Source organism: Lipophrys pholis (assembly GCF_963383615.2).
Source record: "Lipophrys pholis genome assembly, chromosome: 7".
NCBI classification, from domain to species: Eukaryota; Metazoa; Chordata; class Actinopteri; order Blenniiformes; family Blenniidae; genus Lipophrys; species Lipophrys pholis.
The window spans coordinates 25,878,786-25,901,845 of NC_137638.1; the positions used below are offsets into that span (position 1 = coordinate 25,878,786).

At 42.3% G+C, this 23,060-nt stretch overlaps 1 protein-coding gene across 1 annotated transcript in view; it reads left to right on the forward strand.

Moving 5' to 3' along the window:
- dock5 (dedicator of cytokinesis 5) overlaps nucleotides 1–21,272 on the forward strand; it is a 38,137-nt gene extending 16,865 nt beyond the window's left edge. The window contains exons 15-51 of the mRNA XM_080467155.1: nucleotides 226–324; nucleotides 568–640; nucleotides 757–860; nucleotides 1,115–1,295; nucleotides 1,667–1,764; nucleotides 2,347–2,436; nucleotides 4,287–4,387; nucleotides 4,518–4,652; nucleotides 4,747–4,858; nucleotides 5,187–5,257; nucleotides 5,495–5,601; nucleotides 5,783–5,919; nucleotides 7,306–7,401; nucleotides 7,595–7,693; nucleotides 8,665–8,835; nucleotides 8,967–9,067; nucleotides 9,152–9,210; nucleotides 9,462–9,616; nucleotides 9,768–9,853; nucleotides 10,197–10,353; nucleotides 10,485–10,525; nucleotides 10,615–10,705; nucleotides 10,840–10,959; nucleotides 11,572–11,661; nucleotides 12,128–12,232; nucleotides 12,508–12,649; nucleotides 15,527–15,608; nucleotides 15,723–15,807; nucleotides 15,961–16,047; nucleotides 16,148–16,324; nucleotides 16,969–17,052; nucleotides 17,142–17,279; nucleotides 17,511–17,683; nucleotides 17,868–18,012; nucleotides 20,421–20,589; nucleotides 20,780–20,898; nucleotides 21,029–21,272. Of these exons, the coding sequence (XP_080323281.1) occupies nucleotides 226–324; nucleotides 568–640; nucleotides 757–860; nucleotides 1,115–1,295; nucleotides 1,667–1,764; nucleotides 2,347–2,436; nucleotides 4,287–4,387; nucleotides 4,518–4,652; nucleotides 4,747–4,858; nucleotides 5,187–5,257; nucleotides 5,495–5,601; nucleotides 5,783–5,919; nucleotides 7,306–7,401; nucleotides 7,595–7,693; nucleotides 8,665–8,835; nucleotides 8,967–9,067; nucleotides 9,152–9,210; nucleotides 9,462–9,616; nucleotides 9,768–9,853; nucleotides 10,197–10,353; nucleotides 10,485–10,525; nucleotides 10,615–10,705; nucleotides 10,840–10,959; nucleotides 11,572–11,661; nucleotides 12,128–12,232; nucleotides 12,508–12,649; nucleotides 15,527–15,608; nucleotides 15,723–15,807; nucleotides 15,961–16,047; nucleotides 16,148–16,324; nucleotides 16,969–17,052; nucleotides 17,142–17,279; nucleotides 17,511–17,683; nucleotides 17,868–18,012; nucleotides 20,421–20,589; nucleotides 20,780–20,898; nucleotides 21,029–21,130 (4,182 nt within the window). The 3' untranslated portion in view covers nucleotides 21,131–21,272. The remainder of the gene's footprint in view (nucleotides 1–225; nucleotides 325–567; nucleotides 641–756; nucleotides 861–1,114; nucleotides 1,296–1,666; nucleotides 1,765–2,346; nucleotides 2,437–4,286; nucleotides 4,388–4,517; nucleotides 4,653–4,746; nucleotides 4,859–5,186; nucleotides 5,258–5,494; nucleotides 5,602–5,782; nucleotides 5,920–7,305; nucleotides 7,402–7,594; nucleotides 7,694–8,664; nucleotides 8,836–8,966; nucleotides 9,068–9,151; nucleotides 9,211–9,461; nucleotides 9,617–9,767; nucleotides 9,854–10,196; nucleotides 10,354–10,484; nucleotides 10,526–10,614; nucleotides 10,706–10,839; nucleotides 10,960–11,571; nucleotides 11,662–12,127; nucleotides 12,233–12,507; nucleotides 12,650–15,526; nucleotides 15,609–15,722; nucleotides 15,808–15,960; nucleotides 16,048–16,147; nucleotides 16,325–16,968; nucleotides 17,053–17,141; nucleotides 17,280–17,510; nucleotides 17,684–17,867; nucleotides 18,013–20,420; nucleotides 20,590–20,779; nucleotides 20,899–21,028) is intronic.
- Nucleotides 21,273–23,060: the final 1,788 nt, after the last annotated feature.

A 23,060-nucleotide genomic window follows, 5' to 3' on the forward strand; every position in this document is an offset into this window, starting at 1 on the left:
TTAGTCCGGGACCTCCTCAAAGGATCGACTCCCAGCCTTCTTTTTGTATTGCTAATTATTTTTGACAGGTAAATGTGACTGACTGTGTTGGCGCTGTCTCATATTGCTGTTGTAAATATTATACTTTGCTGTCAAAATTTGTTGGAAAAAAAAAAAAACATAGTGAAGAGAAAATTGATATTGTTCCTGTCATGCAAACTAATCTTCTTCCCTCAACTTCTGCAGAAAGCCATATTTCCCGGGGCCGGCTATGATGGCATAACAGAGTACAAGTCTGTTATTTACTACCAGGTGAAGCAGCCTTGTTGGAATGAAACAGTGAAGGTAAGCTCATATCAAGGATTGATCTTAGTGCAGCAAACATCGTATCTCGTTGTCTCTAATTACTTTTTTTTACATGGATCTGCCTCCACATAATACAATGAAGTAATCTTTCAGGGAGTGTAAAAGCAGTATGTGTCTTACATACAAATCTCCCAGCACATTTTTTTTTTTTCTTTTCTCAGATGTCTAATCCTGTATTAACACACTCCTTAATTCCCCCAACTTTCATCTGGTCCCTCCAAGGTAACGATTCCCATTGAGGACGTGTGCCGCTGCCACCTGAGGGTGATGTTTCGACACAGATCCTCGCAGGACTGTGAGTGCCCGCGCCGTATTTCTGTGACAAACACCCACATGTAATCCTGCCGCCACGCTCAGTACAGTTAGAGTGAGTGAATTTGTTCCTGACTTATGCTCCTGTGCATCTCTCAGCCAGGGACAAATCAGAGAAACCCTTCGGCATGGCCTTCGTCCGGCTCATGAGAGGAGATGGCACCACACTAAGAGATGGCAGACATGAGCTCATCGTCTACAAGGTAGTGATGCTTGATGTGGTAGTGATGTTTTCATATTTTTGTCCTGTGTTGACTTCAATTTACTGAGCTTTAAAATCAACAGGAGAATGTTTATTGCCATAATCTAATTAGGCAAAAAAAAGAAATCTCCCCTGAATAGCTGACAGTGGGCGGATGGATTATGCATGAATCTTGCCTGAATCAATAAAAATGAAATTAGATCTCTATCGATCAATATGCTTCAGGATTCATTCTCCATTTTATGATTTTCATAGGTTGATGTGAAAAAAGCTGAGGACGCAAAGGTTTATCTCACCTTGCCAGCAACCTGGTTTGAAGTGGAGGAGAAGGAGAAGCAAACTGGGAAGCAGTTCCATCATTCCGGAGTGATTCCAGTGACTAAAGACAGCTTCCAAATCGGCACGCTCACCTGCTCCACCAAACTCACCCAGAATGGTACCCGGGAGCTCATTTCCTTCTCTTTTCCTCTTCTCGCTGTTTCAGGCTGCGACTGTCTGATAATTTAAAAAAAAAGAAGAAGAAGTCCCGTCACAAGTCATCTTTAAGAATTAAAACCGATTCTGTGATTGATAGCAGAGCAGTGCCATCATCGCCGCCTCCCCCACTCATTACTTTGAAATTAATTAGGCTGATCTGTGTTGCTAATATTTTTTGCTGATGTGTTGATGTGGCCTGGTGCACATCTAATGCAGTTTATATTGAAATTTCAGGCTTTTAATGCAGTTATGTTAACTGATGGCGGAACGGAGCAGGCATTGTTCCTCCTCATTTCCATCACGATGTGTTGATCTTGTTTTTTCCCTCAGTGGATCTTCTTGGCTTGTTAAACTGGAGGTCAAACCCTGAAGACCTGGACCAGATTTTGCAGAGGCTCATGGAGGTGGAAGGAGGCGAGATTGTCAAAGTAAGGCCGCGCACACTCATAGATGAGGCCGTTTTTTTTTATAATTTTTTTTTTAATCAGCCTCACCTATTTCTCAATAATAGATGTATTATGACTCTCAAGGTTATGCACTCTTCCCCTCCTTTTTTTGAAAAATATTCAGAGTTGCACAGCAACAACAACGTGCAAAGCGTATATCGAGGTCACGATCACAAAGCTCAAGTGGCTTTCCAAACAACTCTCGTTTCTCCTTGAATTAGTACAAATACTTGTTTATGAGTTTCAAAGTTAAACATGGAGATTAGCTGTCTGGAAAGGTGCAAAAGCTAAATGCGTAAAGGGAATTTCAACGAGGACAATTAGAATCTGACACATGCCATGCACGTGTTGTTGTGTAACTTTGTTTCTCTCAGTCAACATTGAAATGCAGAGATAGCGTGACCTTTACAGCCCTTTGAGCCACAATATACACATTAATGATGCATCAGGTTCAAATAAACTGTATGCGTCCTTTTAAAATGCTGTGTTCAGCCTCAGATGTAGATGCTGTGTGATGGTTTTCTCGAGTGAAACGTCGGTGACGGGTCTCCGTTTCATTTGCAGTTCCTCCAGGACACTCTCGACGCTCTGTTCAGCATCATGATGGAGACCTCAGAAAAGGACACCTATGACACGCTGGTGTTCAACGCCTTGGTTAGTTTTGAATGATTAATGATGGGTTTTTCATGTCAATGAAAGCATGGTATCACCTTAGCCAAGGGCTGGAAATGAGATAAAAACCAAACATACTTCATAAAACAATTTCAACTTTTTCGACTTTCTCACCGGATTCTTTTAAAATGTCCCCAAAAAATTACCAGCACTGGTTTTGTAAACACATTTTGGGGAAATGATGCTGTCGGTGCGAGCCTTGGTGATAAACGTGTTGCATTTCCTGTGACTGCTTTTGAAAAGCACCTCTGTGTTTTGCCTGTTGAACATCAGGTGACTGACCAGCTTCCGTACCTTTACAGTGGTGAGATTTGGAGATGGTCGCTGCCACTTTTTTTGACTTATGATGTGAGAGATCGAACATTCAAGCCCAGGTGTTCGGCTGCAAAACTTTTATCAGTATTTAAACTTCTCTCTCTGCTCCATTTCAATGGTTTTCATGTGGACCACCAATCGCACCGCTGTAAATAGTTTTCCGAGTTTTCCTGACAAAGCGTCCCCACATCTCGCTATTGCTTTGTCTCCTTCTGGCAGTTCGTTGGAGGCTCAAAGTGAGTTTTTTCCTGATAGGGGGCCTTTCTTTGTGGAGTTTTGAACGTTATCCCCATGTGTGCAGGTTTTCTCTGAAAAGCCCACAAAATGTGTTTGAAGCCAAAATGACTGTGGGATAGAATATGAGTGCATGCGTCTCTCTGCGTTTGCCCTCTGATGCACTGGCAACCCTGTCGTCACTCATAGTCAGCTTGAGTCTGCTTTAACCCCCCTGAGTTCGATAAAGCAGTATAGAAGACGGATGGATGCGGTCCTCCTTCTCGGTAGTGGTCGGCTTCTCATTCTGCCTCCAAATGGGATAATTGAAAACTACCATCAGCACATTTGCTTCTTGCTGCTCCTACACAATGGATTGGTAATGGCACTTATTAGAACTTGCCCTTTAATATGCAGCCATGTTTTGACTCCATTAACAGTAACTGCAACGAGCGTATTATGTATCCTGTTTGTGATAACATTTTGTGTCTTGTGTATGTGATCATTATAGCAAGATTTGCGATACTGTTGACCTTGTTTTTGAAGCTTACCTGCACAGCCGGGTATTTGGGCAAAACCAGAAGGCATGCCGCGGCAGCAATAAAAGCCTCTTCTGCGGGAGGTTTTCGACCAAGTTACTCTCCCCGCCACTGCCCAGTTTGTACAACGCTGTGGCTGCTTTATCCACTTGGCTGGCCGTCTTCATCCTTTGCTCTCACGCTGTGGGAGCAGCCACAGTCGGCCATCAGTCACAGTGATGCACATAGGTTATATTTCCTGCCACTTTATTTTTGAATAGCTGAAAACATAAAAATGAAAAACAATCTGTAACATTGTTATATTGAATAGTACTGTGAATGTAGTAGTAATAGTAGCAGTGGTGTTCATTCAGCTGCCTCCTCTTACAGGTTGTTATAGCCCGCAGCGTAGGCTTTACTTGGTTTTACTCTCGGTGCCTTTTCTGTTGCGTCTGGGATTGAAACTCGGGTCTCCCACACTCAAGGTCAAGATAACCCAGAACATGAGTGTTATCCTTGTAATAAACACAAAAAGCATCACAATTATACTGATTTTAAAATTGCCATCGCTGTTCAGTGCCTGGGATACTTTTACATAATTTATGTGTACAACTATTCAGGTTACTCTTTGCTGCATTTGAACATCTCATTCCAAATATAATCATGATATGAAATATAACTAGAATGTAAACACACTGAGTGCCACTCTCAAAGAGTGCAAGGGGAAATTAATTCAACAACCACAGGGCTCTAATTACTTTCCTTCGTGTTTTTTTTTTGCATTAGGTATTTATAATCACGCTAATCGGCGACATCAAATTCCAGCACTTCAATCCAGTCCTGGAAACGTACATCACCAAGCACTTCAGTGCCACTTTGGCTTACATGTGAGTCCCATCTCTGTCGTTCCCACCTTCCAAGGCTTATGCTGTTTATTTTTAGGTCTTTTCGCTGTTCCTCTCCTCCCACACGCAAATTACCAGCAGACCTTGATGTCTGACTCATTCACTTTGTCAGGAAGCTAACCAGGGTGCTGAACTACTATGTGGGCCACGCCGAGGAGCCCGTCCTGACGGAGAGGCTCTACGCGGCACTCAAGGCGCTCAAGTACCTGTTCAGGTTTATCGTGCAGTCTCGAGTTCTCTATCTCAGGTACCCGGAGACACGTCCACACAAGCACCCCGCTCACACTCTGGTATTCTGGGGACGGCTTCTTGTAAATGCACTCCATGGTTTTCATTATTAGATTCTATGGGAACAGTGAAGATGGAGATGCTTTCTTCAATTCCATTCGCACCCTTTTCCTCTCTTTCAACACTCTCATGGACAGACCGCTGGACGAGGGAGTGAAGATCAAGGTAACCTGGACTTTTGCTTCTGTAGTTTGCTTCAAGTTCTTTACCCCTCAATCCTTCAGCGCGGGTCTTCACAGTAAAGAGTGAAATCCAGTGAGTCAGTCTCTGTGACGATGTTTCGTGTGTGTATGATAGCTGCAGGGAACCAGATGTGAAAATGTGTCACACTGTTATTGACTAGAGATTGAAAAGTTGTCCAAATTGACTGTTAATAAGAGTGAGTTTCCTGTTGGCAGACTCAGCGAGGTGAAGAACAACTTGTCTTACTAGAAAATAAAAGAAAATATCCCGGTGCTTCGGCCTGATGAGACCCGATCCTTTGCTTTTTCAGGGGGCAATATTGAAGTACCTCCCCAGCATCATTAATGACATCCAGACTGTCTTTGATCCTGTGGAGCTCAGGTAACTCTCCAGAGAGTTTGCACAGCGGGAAATGATAATTGCCTTTCTCAGTGCAAATTATCATATTTACTTCTGTGCGACGGAGGCGTCGCACTCAATTCTTTCTTCTGTAAAATCAGTCCGCCATGTGTGTTGCTCATTAGGCCTCTGTGACTATAATTACTAGATGTGAACTTTGAATGGCATTAAAATTGTCACAGCTGCTCCTTTGACTCTTCCCTTTGATTCTCATTTCAGCGTTCTCCTCGCCAAGTTCATTGAGAGCATTCCCGACTCTCAGCTTGTGCGTCAGAAGCTGAGCTGCATGTGTAAAATGGTGGAGAGTGACCTTTTCCGTCAGCCAGGTAGAAATCCTTAAGGCTCAAAACCACATAATGACATTTCTGGGGGAAAAAATTTAAAATGTAAAAAGAAAAGAAAAAAAATCTGCATTACACTTGCATGCAAGGCTGTCAGGCCGGCTTCGTTAATGTGCTGTGTGATTCACTGAGGCTGGTTTTTCTTTTTCTTTCTCTGTTGTCACAGATTGTAGAGATGTGCTCCTGCCACTCGTCACGGACCAGCTGAGCGGGCAGCTCGACGACCACTCCAGTAAGCCAGACTATGAGGCCTGCGTTCAACTTCTCAGCACAGTGTTGGATAACCTGGACCGAAAAGACGTGGTGAGGGGGAAAGGGGTCAAACATGGAGATTAGAAGTCTATATGTTCAACACAACCAAATTACACACAGAGTTGTCTGGTGAGAATGAGGTGGTGGGCATAAGCAGCTGAAATGAGTTTTAACCTCAGGGTGGCTGAGCTTAACCTTAGACACGGAGTAAAGGAGCTCAAACACTGTGAGTGCTGTCCCTTTTTTCTTTTTTTTTCTTTTTTTTACACATGATTTGAACCTCTTTTTTAAGGGATTTCCAGGCCTGCCCAGCTGGGAGCAACCCCCACCCCCCGGTGAGCTTTGGGGGCAAGCTGGAGGGATTACAAAGCTCATCTGGCCTGGTTGAACCTTTGGGGTCCCCCCTGGAACAGCTGGGCGATGTTATTAAATCGAAGACCGTCTCATATGCTGTGCTTAGCCCACTGCCACACTGACCCACGCACAGATAAGCGGTTTAAAATGGACGGATGGGTCGCTGGAACATCTAGTCATCCAGTCTGTTTGGGCTTTATTCACCCAGCTTTACAAGTTTTTCTCTCTGGAGGTTTTTTTCTCCGCCACCCTGATACAGAGCAGATAAATGCTTATAAAAGTTTTTCTTTTGATTATCAGTGCTGCGAAACTACTATTCTAACAAAGGATGTCAGGATGGCTGTAACAGCCATAATAATTTACAGACCTCATGGGTTTCCTTTGTCAAACATTAAAAAATGATCACTTCTGTTCCTGTTTGAGGTTCATCCTCACCTTTGTGGGAATAAAAAGACCAACGTGCACAGATATGATGATTTAAGGCAAAGGAAAGCACAGAATCCTTACAATCCTGTTTGGCATTTCTGGTTAAAAAATGACTCAATAGATAATTTGTCAAGATGAGACTTAAATTTACCGTGAAGTGAGTGATTAATGGTCCATCTGGTATTATTTTCCATGAAAAGCACTCTCACAATGAAATCATGGTCTATTCATATCAACTGGAACAGGGAGACACGCCGCTGCTGGGAGATATAGCTTATATAGAGATTATTTCCATCCACCTATCCATCATTACCACTTTATCCCACTCAGGGTCATGGGGTCTGGAGCAGATCTCAGCTGAAAGTATGGAAAGGCTCAGTACTTGAGTACACACCTTGAAGTTGATGAATATTTACATTATTTTCTAATCAGTTTCTTATTTTCATGATCAATTTCATTAATACTCTGGGCATTGCTGAAGGGATTGATGATTTTATGGTGGAGATTAAAATCTTGAAAGTGTCTCAACTATGGGTAAATAAATCCAGAGGTGATTTAATTTGGGTGAATGAGTACTTTAATGCATACATCACTCTGTACGATGTGTGTGTAAGTGCATTACGCTGGTCGCTGAGTCTCAGGCTTCTGTCTGTGCAGGGACCAACCAGAGGGCACGTTCAGCTGATAATGGAGCGGCTTCTTCGCAGGGTTAATCGCACTGTCATCAGCATGGAGAGATCCTCTCCTCTCATTGTAAGAGACACAGTAATGTTACAGCTCTAATGCGCCCTTGATAACTCCGTCCTCAGAATTTGTTTTATTATTAATTTTGACTGACATCCACAGAAGCTAAATTTGGTTAAGTGTTTGAATTATGGGCTGTGAATGCAGTTTTTGTTGTTGAGGAAAATGTTAGTGTGAATAATGGTGGTCCTCTTTGTGGTAGGGCCACTATCTTGCCTGCATGACGGCCATCCTGAAGCAAATGGATGACATGCATTACGCCCACTACATCGGCACCTTCAAGACGAGACAGGATATCATTGTAAGTGTCGCGGTTCCTCCCCTGGTGGCTACATCTTGTCCTGAAACATCTCATCAATCACGGACATTAAACCACCGCAGCCACTTATTGCTCCTTATGGGAATATTGATTATAGACATTTTATGCGATGGATGGGACTGACATGATGGCCCTCCATTAAGCTGTGGGAACATTCTGTATGACTGACACGCTGTAGGTCGTTTGGTTTTTAATGTTTTAGATATTATAGATTTTTTTAAAGGATCCTTTTCTATTGATTTTAATTTTATTTTTATAGGAGTCAATATTGTAAGAAGCAGCCGAATTAGATAAAAACACCCGTCCTGACTGTCTCAGCCATGTGGTTCATTAAAGGCAGGGGGGTTCAAGGGGAAACCTTTTCCCAAGATATTGTTCTTCTTTTTGTTTTGTTTTTTGCTATAAGAACTGATAAGTGGAGCGTTAAAGCAATTAGCAATTATTCTAACTTAAAAGCATACACTGAGGACTAAGTTTATGTAAGCAGATTAGAAATTAAAGTATTACTGTCAAACCATGAGTATAACAACAGCCGCAGACAACATATAAAGACCAACCAGATTTAACTAGCACCAAGATAGTTATGATCTTTTACTGCTTATTGGTCTTAACAGCTGTTGAGAGTTGGCAGGTAAAATGTAATCTAATGTCTGTGATGGAGGCTCATCCTCCTACACTGTGAGAAACTCTTGTCCTGGCCCTTTAAGTACTGCAGTATAGGATTGTCCCACAAGATGGTGCATTGATTCCCTCAAAGAAGCAACGAGAGTAACGGATGATATAACCATGGTTGAAAGATTACTTCACAGTGGTGTCTTTTACACAATTTACCCAGTGGACCAAATCCGGATGAAGATAACAGACTGACACTCAACATCACCACCAAATGTGAAGCATGCCTTCGATTTTACAGAGTACCCCTTTAAAGATTAAATCATTAATTCTGATTTAAGGATTTCCTCATGGAGACATTCATCATGTTTAAAGACCTCATGGGAAACGTCTTCCCGGCTGACTGGATGATCATGAACCTGGTGCAGATGCAGGTCTTCCTGAGGGCCATCAACCAATATTCGGACGTACTCAACATGTACTTTCTGGACCAAACACATTTTGAACTACAGGTGTGGTCTCGTCCTCCGCCGCCTCGGTAGAGGTCGCTTTTTAAAAAAAATATTAAACATGAAATCAAAATTAAGTGTTATGAAAAGGTAATTACTGTATTAATATTTGAAAACCCCTGCTTCGCTCGCAGCTGTGGAATAACTACTTTCATTTGACCGTGGCGTTCCTCACTCACAAGACACTACAGCTGGAGACCTTCTCTCTGGAGAAGCGGAATAAGATCCTGAACAAGTGAGGTTATTCACAATTCATCAAAAAGAATTTTAATGGGAGGAAAACCTAATGTAGCACTTCTTTGATTTAAATCTGCTACAGATACGGAGACATGAGGAAGAATATCGGCTTTAAGATGAGGGACATGTGGTACAATCTTGGTGAGTATTTTGAGCCTCTTGATAATGTTGCTATTACCATAGAGTTTGTAGAATTGTTTATTCAAGTGCCTGCCAGTCATGCATGGGGAATTACAAGACAATATTTCTTTATTGTCCGGTTTCACACTGTCTTGTTTTGTTTACCACGTTATTGGATTTGTCCTTTGTTTGTTGAGAAATGAAGATGCAGCTTATTGCCTTCTCGAATCGTACCGTGATATTCTTGCCTGATAATGTTTGCCGTCCCGCAGGCCCCCACAAAATGAAGTTCATCCCTGCCATGGTTGGACCCATTCTGGAGGTCACACTGGTACCCGAGCCTGAACTCCGAAAAGCCACAATCCCCATCTTCTTTGATATGATGCAGTGTGAGCACAACTTCAGCCCTGGACGCACGTTTGAAACGGTGAAAAGCTATCTCAGACCCCCCCATCCCGAACGGCCAACTCCACTTCAGAGCATCTTCCACTAAAGATGCTCACAGCTAACATGCTATTACAATATTTGTGATGTGTATGTGGTGATCTGCCTCTTGAATTCCCTTCTCATCTTTGCAGTTTGAAAACGAATTGATCACAAAATTGGATCAAGAGGTGGAAGGAGGCCAAGGGGACGAGCAGTACAAAGTCCTGCTGGAGAAAACGTAAGGCTTGCTAACAGATCAAACGGAGAAAAAGTTGTTAAAGTTATAACACACCGATCAAAGAGCTCATTCTGTTTAAAGTGGAGTTCACTCTGCATTGCTTCAGACGTGCAACAAAAACATTTCTGATTGTGTTTCGATGAAATCCTTCAGAAGCCAGAAGGACACGGCAGTCTGTAAAATTGTAAGCAACCTTAAATCAATAGGAACTATTGCCGCACTGCGTTCAGCACCAAACAATCGGCAAGGCAAATGTCTTGTCAGGAGGAGTGGCAGGTTTGGCAAACAGATAAACTAGACACTGTTCTTTACAGTTAAGAAGAATGTTTGTTTATATGTGCAGATTACTGGAGCACTGCAGGCGCCACAGATACCTGTCGCAGTCGGGAGAGGAGCTGGCCCTGCTGCTGAGCAGCCTGCTGGAGAATCTGCTGGCGTATCGAACCATCACACATGACGAAAGTCCCGAGCATCGCATGAGCTGCACCGTCAATGTGCTGGTATATGCCCAGTCTCTGTATTTACCCAAGATTCAACACTGTTTGTACACCCACATAAAGCAATTACTTGTGCAAACTATTGGAGGGAAAATCTTCTCTGTATGCTAAAATTAGGACAATTTTATCCACAGAATTTCTACAAAGAGAAAAAGCGGGAGGACATTTACATCCGGTCAGTGAGAGGAAGACATTGTTATATCATTTTTTAGGGGGAGACTATTGACCCAGCGGTGTGTCACTGCTGTGCTCTTGTAACCGCAGGTACCTCTACAAACTGCGCGATTTGCACCTGGACTGTGAAAACTACACAGAGGCAGCCTACACGCTGCTGCTCCACGCTGAATTACTGGAGGTGTCTGACTTTTATTCTTGCAATAGTCAGAAGGAGAGAGGGGGTTTAAGCTGTTTAACCTCTTGGCTAATATAAAATGAGACTTCTAAAGCTTCCTCTAAAATTGATTTATACATTTTTCTGTGCTTCCACAGTGGTCTGACAAACAGTGCGCGCCTCATCTGATACCTCGCGATGGGGATCATGTGTGGACCCAACAGGAGCTGAAGGAGCGGCTCTTCCAGGAGATCATATGCTACCTGGACAAGGGCAAGGTGACTTTCTTTCTTGTTTTAAAATGTGGTCTGTAAAACTGTAAATTATTATTATTATTATTATTATTATTATTATTATTATTATTATTATTATTATTATTATTATTATTATTATTATTATCTATGATGTGAGCTGTTGTCCTAACATTAGGCTTTCATTCCTCCACATTCTACGTAACGTTATTCAACTCAAGGTCCAAACTAATAATGGGTGAAAGCATTATATCCCCCTGACCAGTCATGGAGGCAAACTGTCACACACACTCAGTCTTACATTCACTCATCAGGGCTGTTTGAAGCCACCAATCAACCTCACATGCTTGTATTTGGACTGCAGGAGTAACCACGACACCACCATGCAGCCCTTTACTCAAGGAATAATCTGACCACAGCTCACCAACGTAGCATTAGGAAACTCATCAGGGAGTTATATAAAAGTCTTTCCTCTGTGTTTAGATCACTCCCTTGTTACTACGTACCGACAGTGAAGCGGTGAAGTACGAGTTCCTCCCAGAACAGCAGCAGAAAGCAGATGGCAAACTCTAGCTCCTGTTTCCCTGTTTCCATGTTTTATGTTCCCCTTTTAACTGAGCGATGCACATGTCCTCTTAGATGTGGGAGAAAGCCATAGAGTTGGGCAAGCAGCTGGCCAAGATGCATGAGAGCCACATGTTCGACTTTATGGAGCTGAGCCAGCTGCTGGTGAGAGAACACATGCATCACAGTCCTGCAGCACAAACCAAACATTGCCACAACCTCAAAAACAGTCCGCTTCATTTGCTGATATGAAATAAAATGCAAATGATTTCATTGTTGCCGCCTCATCACTGCTAATTTTAATGAGTCGGATGACAAAAGTTCTGCGCCGGCATGTTGAGCGTCTCAGAGCAACTCAAAGAACTGGAGAAGAGATTATTTTCGTATTTACCCAACTCATTTCCACCCTGATCGTGTCCGCTGATACTGTGAAGAATCCATTTATAAAGTCTGTCAGCGTTAGGTATTTAATACAATTGTGCTCCAAACAGCTTTCTCAGAATCACTTAAAGGATTTTTCTCTTTGTTTAGTGTTATGAATGATTTCATTTTTTTTAACCTCCAACAGACTAATTACAACATATTGTGTTTTCTTCCGCTGTCTTATCGTCTGCTTTGTCCTCTGCTACAGAAAAAACAAGCCAAGTTCTATGAAAATATTATGCATGCGATGCGACCACAGCCGGAGTACTTTGCTGTTGGATATTATGGCCTTGGATTTCCTTCGTTCCTGAGGGTAAGAAAATTATTACCTATTTGAGCAAATTGAGAGTTAGTGAAGCCCTCATGTGCCTGAACTTATGCTATGAGCGGGTGTTCAGGACATTTCTGGAGGCAATGTGCAATAAGGCAGATAAAGCTTGCTGGCATTTTGATGATGACACCAGGTAATGTCAGAATGAATGCGGTCTCGTCAAAGCATTGCTTAAGTACTCTTCTCTTATATAATGGTAAATGGGCTCGATCACAATTCAGACCAATCACTGACTCTCCACAATTTTTCCGCCGCAGAACAAGATGTTCATCTTCCGCGGCAAAGAGTACGAGTGGCTGGAAGACTTCAGCTTAAAGCTTCTCTCACAGTTCCCCAACGCTGTCCGTATGACCAGCACAGCGCCACCTGGAGACAACATCAGTAACTCCGCCGGACAGCGTATCCTTAAAGATCATAGTGCTGCATTCATGGGATTATTTTATGGTGCCATTTTACAACTTACTCTTCCAGCTTTCTTGTGTTCATGTATTTCTAAATGAAGTCACTACTGAATATGACACAATATATTCAGACATTAAGTTGGATAATGTATAATATAATACAATACAATTTATTAACACAATATTATGAATGAATTTTTTTCAATATTATTTGAATCACCAACTTCCATCCACATTGTGAAGCAACTGTGTTAACTGTGAAGCTCGTGTAGCGAGTCATTTTGTTTTAATGGCTTTTGTGGTCTGCAAAGTGGTGTAGTGGTTTTCTCTCTCACCTCACGATGAGAAGGTCTGGGATCAAATAGCAGTCGGGCCTTTTTGTTTGGATGTTCCACCCTGTTTGTGCCTGGATGTACTTTGATTTCCTCCCACAGTCCAAAAACATGCATGTGAGGTTAAATGGTGACCTTAAATTGTGTGTGGTTGTCTGTCTCTGTGTGTTTTTGACGGATGGATGGATGGCTTATGTAGATGTATGTGTGTGTGTGTTTTCCACGTATTTTCATACCACATGGTGCACGGATGCAAACACATGCCAGCACATACAATACATCAATATAATAAGGAGGAACGTTGGTTTAGTCTTGACAAACTAAAAAAAAAAAGAGGAAACTTTCATTTTAAGGTGCGTGTCAGACTCACTTCAGGATAAAAGAAGACTAATATTCTCCAGCAGGCCTTCCTCCTTGAAATCTTTGAGTAGATATTATGGTGAATAATTGATAGGTGGTAGAACTAATATTTCTTCAATAAAATGCCATGATTTGGAACTGAATGTCTTCAGCAAGAGCAATGTTACAGGGAAAGCGATGCAGAATGATGCACACATCACATGTAGGAGCACGGCTGTTTGAACAATCGTATCAAAAAAAAAAGAGGGAGATATGCCTGCACACAAGTGTAACCCACAGAAATGAATTATTAACATTTCAATCCTCGGCGGATCTTCGCCAAGAAATGTTGACCTGACAAAGATCCGCTGAGGATCCAAACATTATTAGGAAAAAGTAATAAAATAAATGAAACCAGGACAGATTAAAAATTAAAAGGCATAAAATGGCCTTTGATATAAAACCATGAATGAGATTGGGAGGTCAGTTGTACGTGATAATAAGTCACTTTCATATGAGCTTTCATGACACACTGCCGCTTTGGCCTCGGTATTGTATTCGTAGCTATAATGGTTATTGAGAGAGACAGGAAGTTCCTCAGTATTCAGATAATAACTACAGCTTATTGTTAGAAAAGTCATGCATGATGGGAGAGCCTGGCTTCAGGCCAAATTCTTGAGTCTCAAGCTCAACGTGTGAGAGTTGGCAGCAATGTGAATACACTTTAAACCGATTTAGTTAAGGCCATGTTGGCACGCTCTGCTATAAAGAATTTTAAAAAACAGACTGTGGTGGGTTCCTGCTTAATTCAGAATTGATCACCAGAATCTGCTTAATTTTTATTTGATATCAATATTTTAGTGTTAGTCTCATTCCCTCGGTGCTGTGATGTGTGTAATTAACCAATGCTGCCAACTGTTGTGCACTGAGTGTGAGAGCAGGACCTGTAACAACCACCATGTAATCATGGCCAGTACCGTAATGATGTTGGCCATTTTAAGTGTAATAAAGTCAATAATGTAATGGCTTGCCCATAGTGTGAAAAATCGTAAAACATTTCTTTCAACCATAATTGACCAGATGTTTTCTGGCTATCTATATCTATATCTATATCTATATTTATATCCATCTATATCTATCTATCTATCTATCTATCTATCTATCTATATATATATATATATATATGAATGAATGTATATCCTTTTACACATCATTACACAGATTTTTATGTCCAATTTAAAGACATTTTTAAGATAGAACACATGAAATATTTGTAACTTTGGTCCATTCTTTTAACATTTTTGACTAGATTCAAAAGGCATATGATTGTCTTGGTTTTTCATGTTCATAAAAATCCATCAAAGTAATAATGATTTAAAAATAATCGACCAAAACAACTTTAAAATTTCCAAGAATTTCAACGAGTTCACTACAAAAGGTTGAAGTTAAATCTGCCTGTAATCCGGATGTTAATGAATAGATAAACCTGGCAACCCTGAATTAACCTGTTAGCACGCCACATCGATAGAAAAAAAATGGTTCTTGTTAGTTAAATCGCTTACTTCTTCTGATTCACATATGGTGCATGACATATTAATGCACCTGCTTGCAGAGTGCACACATTAGTCCTGTCTCAAACTGCTCATTGCCGTTCAGCACTCACCACAAACGACAACCTCATCACCTGCTAAAATAATGGCCGGCTTTTGGTTGCTCAGTTTAATAACTAGATTAGTTCTTGGATTTCTCATCTGACCTGGAAATTAATTTGTGCTTGCCAACGTTTGACTCTCCGCCCGCCTCATACCCAGGAATGGAGAAGCGTCCAACGTTTTGAGTGTTGTATTTTTTTTTTAGCTCAGCATCTGTGTGCTCACAGTTCACTGCCCGGCAGCTTGCTTGACAGTGTAATGCACTTATCTACTCAAAGAGTAAAGTGTGGAAGTACATGATTCGAGACACGGCACAAGATGGCAAACGTGCTCAACATTAGCATGCCAGCACTGCCATTATGAGCTTGTCATTGTGAGCATTTAGCTCAAAACGCCGCTGTGCATAAGTACAACCTCACAAAGTTGGAAGCCTATAATTACCTGTTTTAGCCACATACAGATTTTAAACCGTTTAATCCGCTACGTTTGTTTGTTTGTTTTTTTCTTTAATTCCACTTTCTTCCTGGTCGTGTCCTCAACTGAACCTCACAGACATCCAGTGCTTTACTGTCAAGCCTGTTCTCAGTGTGCCGCAGCAGTTTAAAGACAAGGGGGTTCCAGAGCAGATATTAAAGTGGGTAACAGAACACTTAAAGGCTGATTTATGCTCTCGTGAATATCTGGGGATTTATAGTTCTCTGGGCAAACTGCTAAGTCAACGCTGTCCTTTCTGGTTCTTCTGCTGCAGCTATTACAGAACCAATGAAGTGGACCAGTTCCAGTATTCCAGGCCCTTTAGGAAAGGTGAAAAGGACCCAGACAATGAATTTGCAGTGAGCACTTTTTAAATACTTTTTAAAGCACCCATATGCGTAAGCATACTGACAAAAAAAAAGAAAAGAAAACCCGACTGTGTGTACCTCATGCAAGAGATTCATAAAAATGCCACATTCTAGTGTTTTCTTATTATCTATTCTGCCCCACAGACCATGTGGATCGAGAGAACAACCTACATTACTGCCTATCACTTCCCAGGGATTCTCAAATGGTTTGAAGTCAAATCAGGTTCAGTGGTAAGAACCACTGAACCTCCAGCTGCAACTGTTTACAGATGGCTTTTTCCCGCACCCTCAGATGTGCATTATCCTCATGTTATCCTCGTCTGGTGTGCAGGAGGAGATCAGCCCTTTAGAAAACGCCGTAGAAACCATGGAGATGGCCAATGAAAAGCTGAGCAACCTTGTGCAGCAGCAAGCCTGCGATCGCTCGCTGTCCATCAACCCCCTGTCCATGATGCTCAGTGGTATCGTTGACCCCGCCGTCATGGGTGGCTTCTCCAACTACGAGAAGGTCTGTCTTTTTAATTTGGAATAACTTATGACGTATATTTAATCTCCAGAGTGCTCGTTTCTAAACCGGCAAAGAAGTAAATGTCATCATTAAAATCGGGTCATTTTATTCGGAAGCAATTGCTAAATTAGCCTTGAAACTAAAACAGTGAAATGAAAAGAAAAAAAAAGTGCTTTTTCGTTAAATAATTCATTACATTTGTATTGTACAAACGAGTGAATATATTATGTGAGAGTACAGAACCTCACTCAAGTCTCAGGTTGCCTCTCCTCGCACACAGCTCTGTGCTTGTGAATGTTTACTCAAACAGCTTTGGTTGCATGCACAGGTAGCTTTACAGTCGCTGTTTGTGAAATAAACATAATGCGATCAAACTCTGCTAATGAACTAGAAATTGCACAAGTGCAAATGATAATTAATACTTTTTGAAAAATGAAAAGAAAAAAAAAACCCCTCTTTGTTTGCTGACATGACTTCTGGCTGGCCTCTAGCCTGTGATGTGCTACAAAGCTTTATTCATTAGGGAGCCACTGTGGCCCGTTTGGCACGATGCAGAAACTTTTCCTCTTTGCTTGTAGCTATATTTTAAGTGAGCACGCTTAAAAAGCTCACAAACCATTAATCTCGCTGTCGTCTCTCTATAGGCCTTCTTCACAGACACATACATTCAGGAGCACCCGGGTGATCACGAACGCATCGAGGTCCTTAAACACCTCATCGCCCTGCAGGTAAATCCTTCCACCATCATTGTCATTGACGTCGGCCTCGAGCAGGACTCTGTAACACTCAAGTGCCCCCCCCCCCCCCGCCCCCAAAGATCCCTCTCTTGGCAGATGGAATTCGCATCCACGGGGAGAAGACGACGGAGCAGCTGAAGCCCTTACACAATCGTCTGGTTACTTGCTTCCAAGACCTTCGGGAGAAAGTGGAAAAGCATTATGGCGTCATAACCTTGGTGCGTTGCCAGTCGGAAACTCAATTTAATGTAACACGGTGCCAACTGAAGCTGTTGGCCACGTTGCCATCTAATCAAACACTTCTCATTCAAAGCGGAGTGCGGGATATATTAGCGCCAGACTATAAATCTTCCTTGAGCCCATCTATTGCGACCTGCGTTCTGCCTGTCATTGTGTCCCTCCCCTGCCAACAGTCCCCAGTGATGCTTAATCCCATTTGTGTATCCCAGCCCTGCTCGCTCACCGAGAGGAAGAAGAGCCGCGTGGGCTCGGTGGTGATGCCCTACATCATGTCCTCCACCCTCCGCCGCATGTCCACCGTCTCAACCCTCTCCAACGCCTCCTCGGGCCTCTCCAGTGGCTCTGCATCCTCAGATGGACCCTCCTGCATCTCCTCCCATGAGTCAGTTCCTGTATCCCGCTCCCCGCTTCTTTTGTCTGCCTTCTCACCCTGTCTGAGTCTCAGCTCTCTGCAGTCGCTGCTTATTTTGAACATTGATTTGTTTTCTCCGCTCCAAAAGAGAACACTCTTTGTCTGCCCGATCCCAGCATGTCTTTCTTGTCTGCTTCGTTTCACTTGTGAACAGCTCCTTGTTGTCCCGTCCCGCCGATCGCCGGGCCTCGGTCCTGTCCCGCTCGGAGGAGGACAACAGGATTGCTCGAAAGAACAGGAAGGAGTGGAGTGTGAGCAAATCCCAGGTTCTGCTGGAAAGGCCGTCCGATGCGGATGAGGTATGGCCTCATGTGCGTCTTCTGTTATTTGTGTTCTTTCTCTTTCTATAAACTGTAATACGCTTTCGATAAGGCAGCGGTTCTCAACCCAGATAGCTTTCTTTGGTGGTGTTGACCTCCGTGCTCCAGCGCCATGGTGCTCCCTTACCTCACTCACCCCAGGGTGGATGGGTGCAGTGCTGTTGAATCTCTGTGTCTAGACAGACTCTCATGGAGAAAGAATTCAACTCATTCAAACTCAATCTTTTGTGAATCATAATAAAAAAAATAACAAAAACATCTGGTGAACTCCCAAAATAACCGTCAGAGAATGGCTGGTACTAAAGTACATGATGTTGAAAAATCTATGAAGATATGCAAATGAAGTATTTTTGTGCATAGAATGAATTAAAAACATAAACAAATTAAACTGTTACTACTTATATGAAGAGTTAGTGTGGGTGAGTTATACCCACCAAAAAATTTAAAATCCACGTTTTTACATCCTATAAAAATTTCTTTATTAAGACGTTTCACGTACCTGCTGCTTCACTGAAACTCAATGAGGAGAATTTTGCAGCACAAGACATCTGAAGACCTTCAGGCTGATCTAGAGCGATGTTATCAGCCTATATACCATGCACCGCACACATAACTATGTAGCGCTTCACAAGACCATGGAGGACATCATTATTTGAAAAGAAGACTAGAGAGGGAATTCTGGTGTTTTGCAAAAGCTTGCACAGAAAGCCACAGTCCATCTGGTATGATGCTGTATGAACCTATGAAATCAAAGTGGAGCTCCGCAGGAACGCAGCTCACCGATGATGAAATGAAGACCACAAAGGCGAGAGCATCCCACTTACAGTAAGAACCGGGTGGAGGGTCTTTCATGCCGTGTGGCTGCTTCGCTGCCTTTGGTATCAGAGATACCGAATGTATTAAAGGAATGAAGAAATATGAAGATTAACGAGACATTTGGGAGAGAAATGTGTTGCCCGGTGTCATAAAGCTAGGTGTGAGGCCTAAAGCACACATCCAGTGGGTGAAAGGGAAAAGATTGAGCGTTGACCAGGAGTGCGAATTCATCTGAACCTTCAGAAAACAACAACTTAAATCTCCAACTTCATGAAGGGTGGCTGCAAACTTTAAAGAGTGTGAGCCCAGTGCGGTGGAAAGGTGGCAGGACGCAACAACAAACAGGTGCAAGAAGGAAATTAATGTGCAGTAGATTTTGTTGGAACAACTCTTCTTGGTATTGCATCTTAACAACTTGCCCTCTTTGTTTGTTTGTTTGTTTTTACCTTGGTAATTGAAATGAATTTATAAGGAATACACATTTAAAAATAAGCAGCAGCTCTGGGAACAATTGTTGCTCAGATGAGAAATTTCCCAAATTTTCTTTTTTCTGGTCTTGAATCTTCATTTCGCCCCCAGGTGCTGCCGAACAGCTTAGATCCCACTCGGTTGCCATGTTGGTACTCGAGTGATCAGCATGGCCATGTTGGCTGACTCTGGACAAATGCTGGTACTGAATTTAGATCAGTCCTAGAGCAGCGTGTGAGCAGGCTGATGAGCAGCATGGGTGTTGGAGGGCGGGCAGGCTGTTGTGGCTGCGAATTCGACTGAGGCTCCTGTTTGTTAAATGATTATTAAATTCCCACTATATCAAGTGGATCGGAAGATTGAAATTTGTACCGTCAACAGGTGTCCATCCATCTATTTTGTTTCCTGCTTTATCCAAGTGACGGGTTATAAGTTGGACTGGAGCGGATCCAAGCGGACAATCGGCAAGAACAGAGAGACGGAGCTATTTACAGGAAATTCAATCCTCACATGCACAGGGGAACATGAAATAAACATAGAAAGGCCAAACGGGTAGCCACAATGAGGAAACAGTGCTAAACACTAAACCACCAGGCCATCCTCAAAACGTCCATCCTGGACAGGTCACCAGTATATCACAGGGAAGACATTATGATTCAATATCAAAATAAAAGTTTTGCCATCTCAACACAGAAAGACCAGGTCTTAGAATAGTAGAGTACAGAACCCACTGACTCAGCTCTGCTGCTCATCACTAAAATGCACCTTTGCTCAATTTAACAAACAGGCTTTCCAATGGCATTTAATTGCAAAACAAACAGAAAAGAAGCTTGTTACAGCATCAAAAAGCATTTCTTTATATCTCGTGCTGTGTTTTTACAGATACAAGAAACTTTTAGAGGGTTCTGGTAATCGCCCATACTTGTGTCTGAGATCCTTTTGGTACCTGTAATATTTCACAGTTGTTTTACAAGTGTTTTGTCTCTCAAGAACTGTTTGATTGTTTGAAATGTTCTTGTTCAGAAAATGATTGTAATTGTGTATTTCAGTTAGAATCGTCATCATATTTCTGTTTTCTGGTCCTTTTGTTTTTCTTACTCCAGAATCCTCCAGAGAAGCAGCAGAGGCCCAAGAGTTTACAGTTAGGAGATCGACGGCTCACCCTCTCGCTGTTCCCGGGCGTTTCATCCCAACTGAGCCTGTCGAACCCCCTCAGCCCGCTGCCTGCTACTCAGCACACGCCGCGCACGCCGCACACGCCGCGCAGCTCCAGTACGTAACAAAAGGCTGCCACTCCAAGAAAAGACCGCACCACATGTCATCCCTGTATTTTTCTCTTAAAAATATGCCTCGCGCTCAGAAAATAGAAGAATAATCAGGTCACACACACCAGCACTGACGTTTGCGCAGAGATTCACACATGTGGTCTGAAAAGCTTTTTATTTCCTCCCTCCTGCGGTAGGTTATTCATCGCTTCTCAGTGACAATGATGCCAATACCATTGACACCCCAGGGACTCCCCCACCCATGCCTCCGAAGAAACACCCACACGAGATTGACAACCCAGGGTTCTCTTCAGAGGTACATCTGCTCCGAGAAAATAGCGCCCTCTCTCACTAATGCATATTTAATGACGTGTAAACGCTAAAATATTCTGTTTTTATTTTTATTTGAAGTCCTAACACGAACTCTCGTCTCTCCTTCCCCACAGTTCAGTCCTCCACTACCAATGAAAATTGAGAGCAAACCTCCTCCACCCCCTCCCAAGGCTCGGAAGTCTATGTTCCCCTCGTACGAGCACCCCCCCCAGTAAGGCTACACCTACGCACAGGCCTTCAAAGTTTCACCAATTCTCAGATTTTGGCTGTGATGAAATCGCAGTTTCATTTGTGGCATTGCGGAAACGCCACAGGTAGGCTACAGGCTGCAGGACCGTCTATGTGGGAAGTCTGCAAGAGAACAAAAAAAAAAAAAAAAAAAAGTCTTTCTGATGCAAGTCTCTTATAATTCCAAGCAGTCCTTTGTTCCCGAGTTCAACTGTTGTTTTGTTATTAAGCCGTGAGGAAGGATGTGTGTGTGTGTGTGCGTGCGTGCGTGCGTGCGTGCGTGCGTGCGTGCGTGCGTGCGTGCGTGCGTGCGTGCGTGCGTGCGTGCGTGCGTGCGTGCGTGCGTGCGTGCGTGCAGTGACTATAAGAAGATGGTACTACTGTAATACTGGACGCAAGCTTTTGGGCACAGATTTAAAAAGGTAACGAACCAGTTTTTCTTGAAAAGAACTTACTGCAGTGTTTTTTGGGTTTGTTTTTTTTTAACCACGCTCACAGGAAAAAAGTAAATGACCAATGTTGTAATGTTTTATTTTTATGTGTTTGGAGTGACACTGGATGACTCATTCTCCCCCCTTGAGCTGTTTACCGGCATTTAAACAGGATAAAGCTGCATTAGATAAGTGCTGAGCTTGATGAATAGCAGGGAAAACACTGTACAGAATGTAACTGCCTTAGTCTGATGTGTACTTTCCTGTCCATTGATGGGGTTTAGTAGTGTAATGATCAATTTGTCCTAAACAACAAGATTTTTTTTAGACACTGGATGGCGTTATTGAATGTGGTGCAGATTGTTGTTATGTTATTTTGATGTATATCATGAGCTGAATACTGTAACTGATGCTTCCGGGCTGTCATTCATCATGTTGATGGTGGTGTGTAGAGGAAGCACTTTTTTTTTTTTTTGGTTTTGTTTTTGTTTTCCTTTAAGGAATTAGTTCAACATTTTGGGAAATGAGCTTATTTGCATCCCCGTTGAGAAATGAGATCATTGCTGTCAAACTGCGCTGTTTAGCTGGAGCCAACAGCGAAAGGTGAAGGTGGTAAAATCCGCCTCCGAGCACAGTTAAAGCTACAAGTTAATCTTAGCAAAATGCCTCATTTTACAAACAACAATTTGTGGTTCCATAAAAGGTTATGTGTGTTTGCCAGGCAGCCTTCGAAGGCTTCAAAAGACGAGCGCTTCTAAGGAAACAAATAGTCCATCACATCACCTCCTGTAAAACCACAAATTGTTTTTCTTTTTCATTTAGGTAAACAAATACGATGTGACTTTTAAGTACGGAGCTTTGCCAGTGTTGTTATACATATTCAGATTAAAGTAAATAAGTATTTTCCAAAATGTCAAACTGCTCCTTAGAAGAACCCCAAACCGCTGTATGGTACAAGCAATAAAGGCCTCAGAAATTTCAGGTTTTGCTAGATTTACTTTAATTTTATCCGTATCTTACTGAAGTTTAAATTATTGCTTTTACGGCATGGATTTTAAAAACACATTTCCATTGTTGCTCACAGACATGGTTGATTTTTAATGCTGTAATTTTAATTTTTTTTGTTCTTGAAAATATGCAACACAAATGTTAAATCTCTGCATGTAAGCTGTTTTTATTAGAAAGAGATCAAATCGATAATCAAGTTGTCAGTATTGTGTTTTTGATTTGTTTCTCAAGGGATCAACTTCTTTGTACAGTATACAGTTTCCAATAAGCATCAAAGACATTTTATACGAACGCGTGCTTCGAGAGATATTTGGTGATCTTTTTTATGAACTACTTTCTGTTGACTGAACGAGAATAAAGACCATCAAAACTCATCATTTTCTGACGACATTGATTATTTGAGAAAGGCATCGTCTCCATTTCGTCACTGCAGCGCTGTCATCATGGAGAATACATGATGACTCTCGGTGGCAGCGCA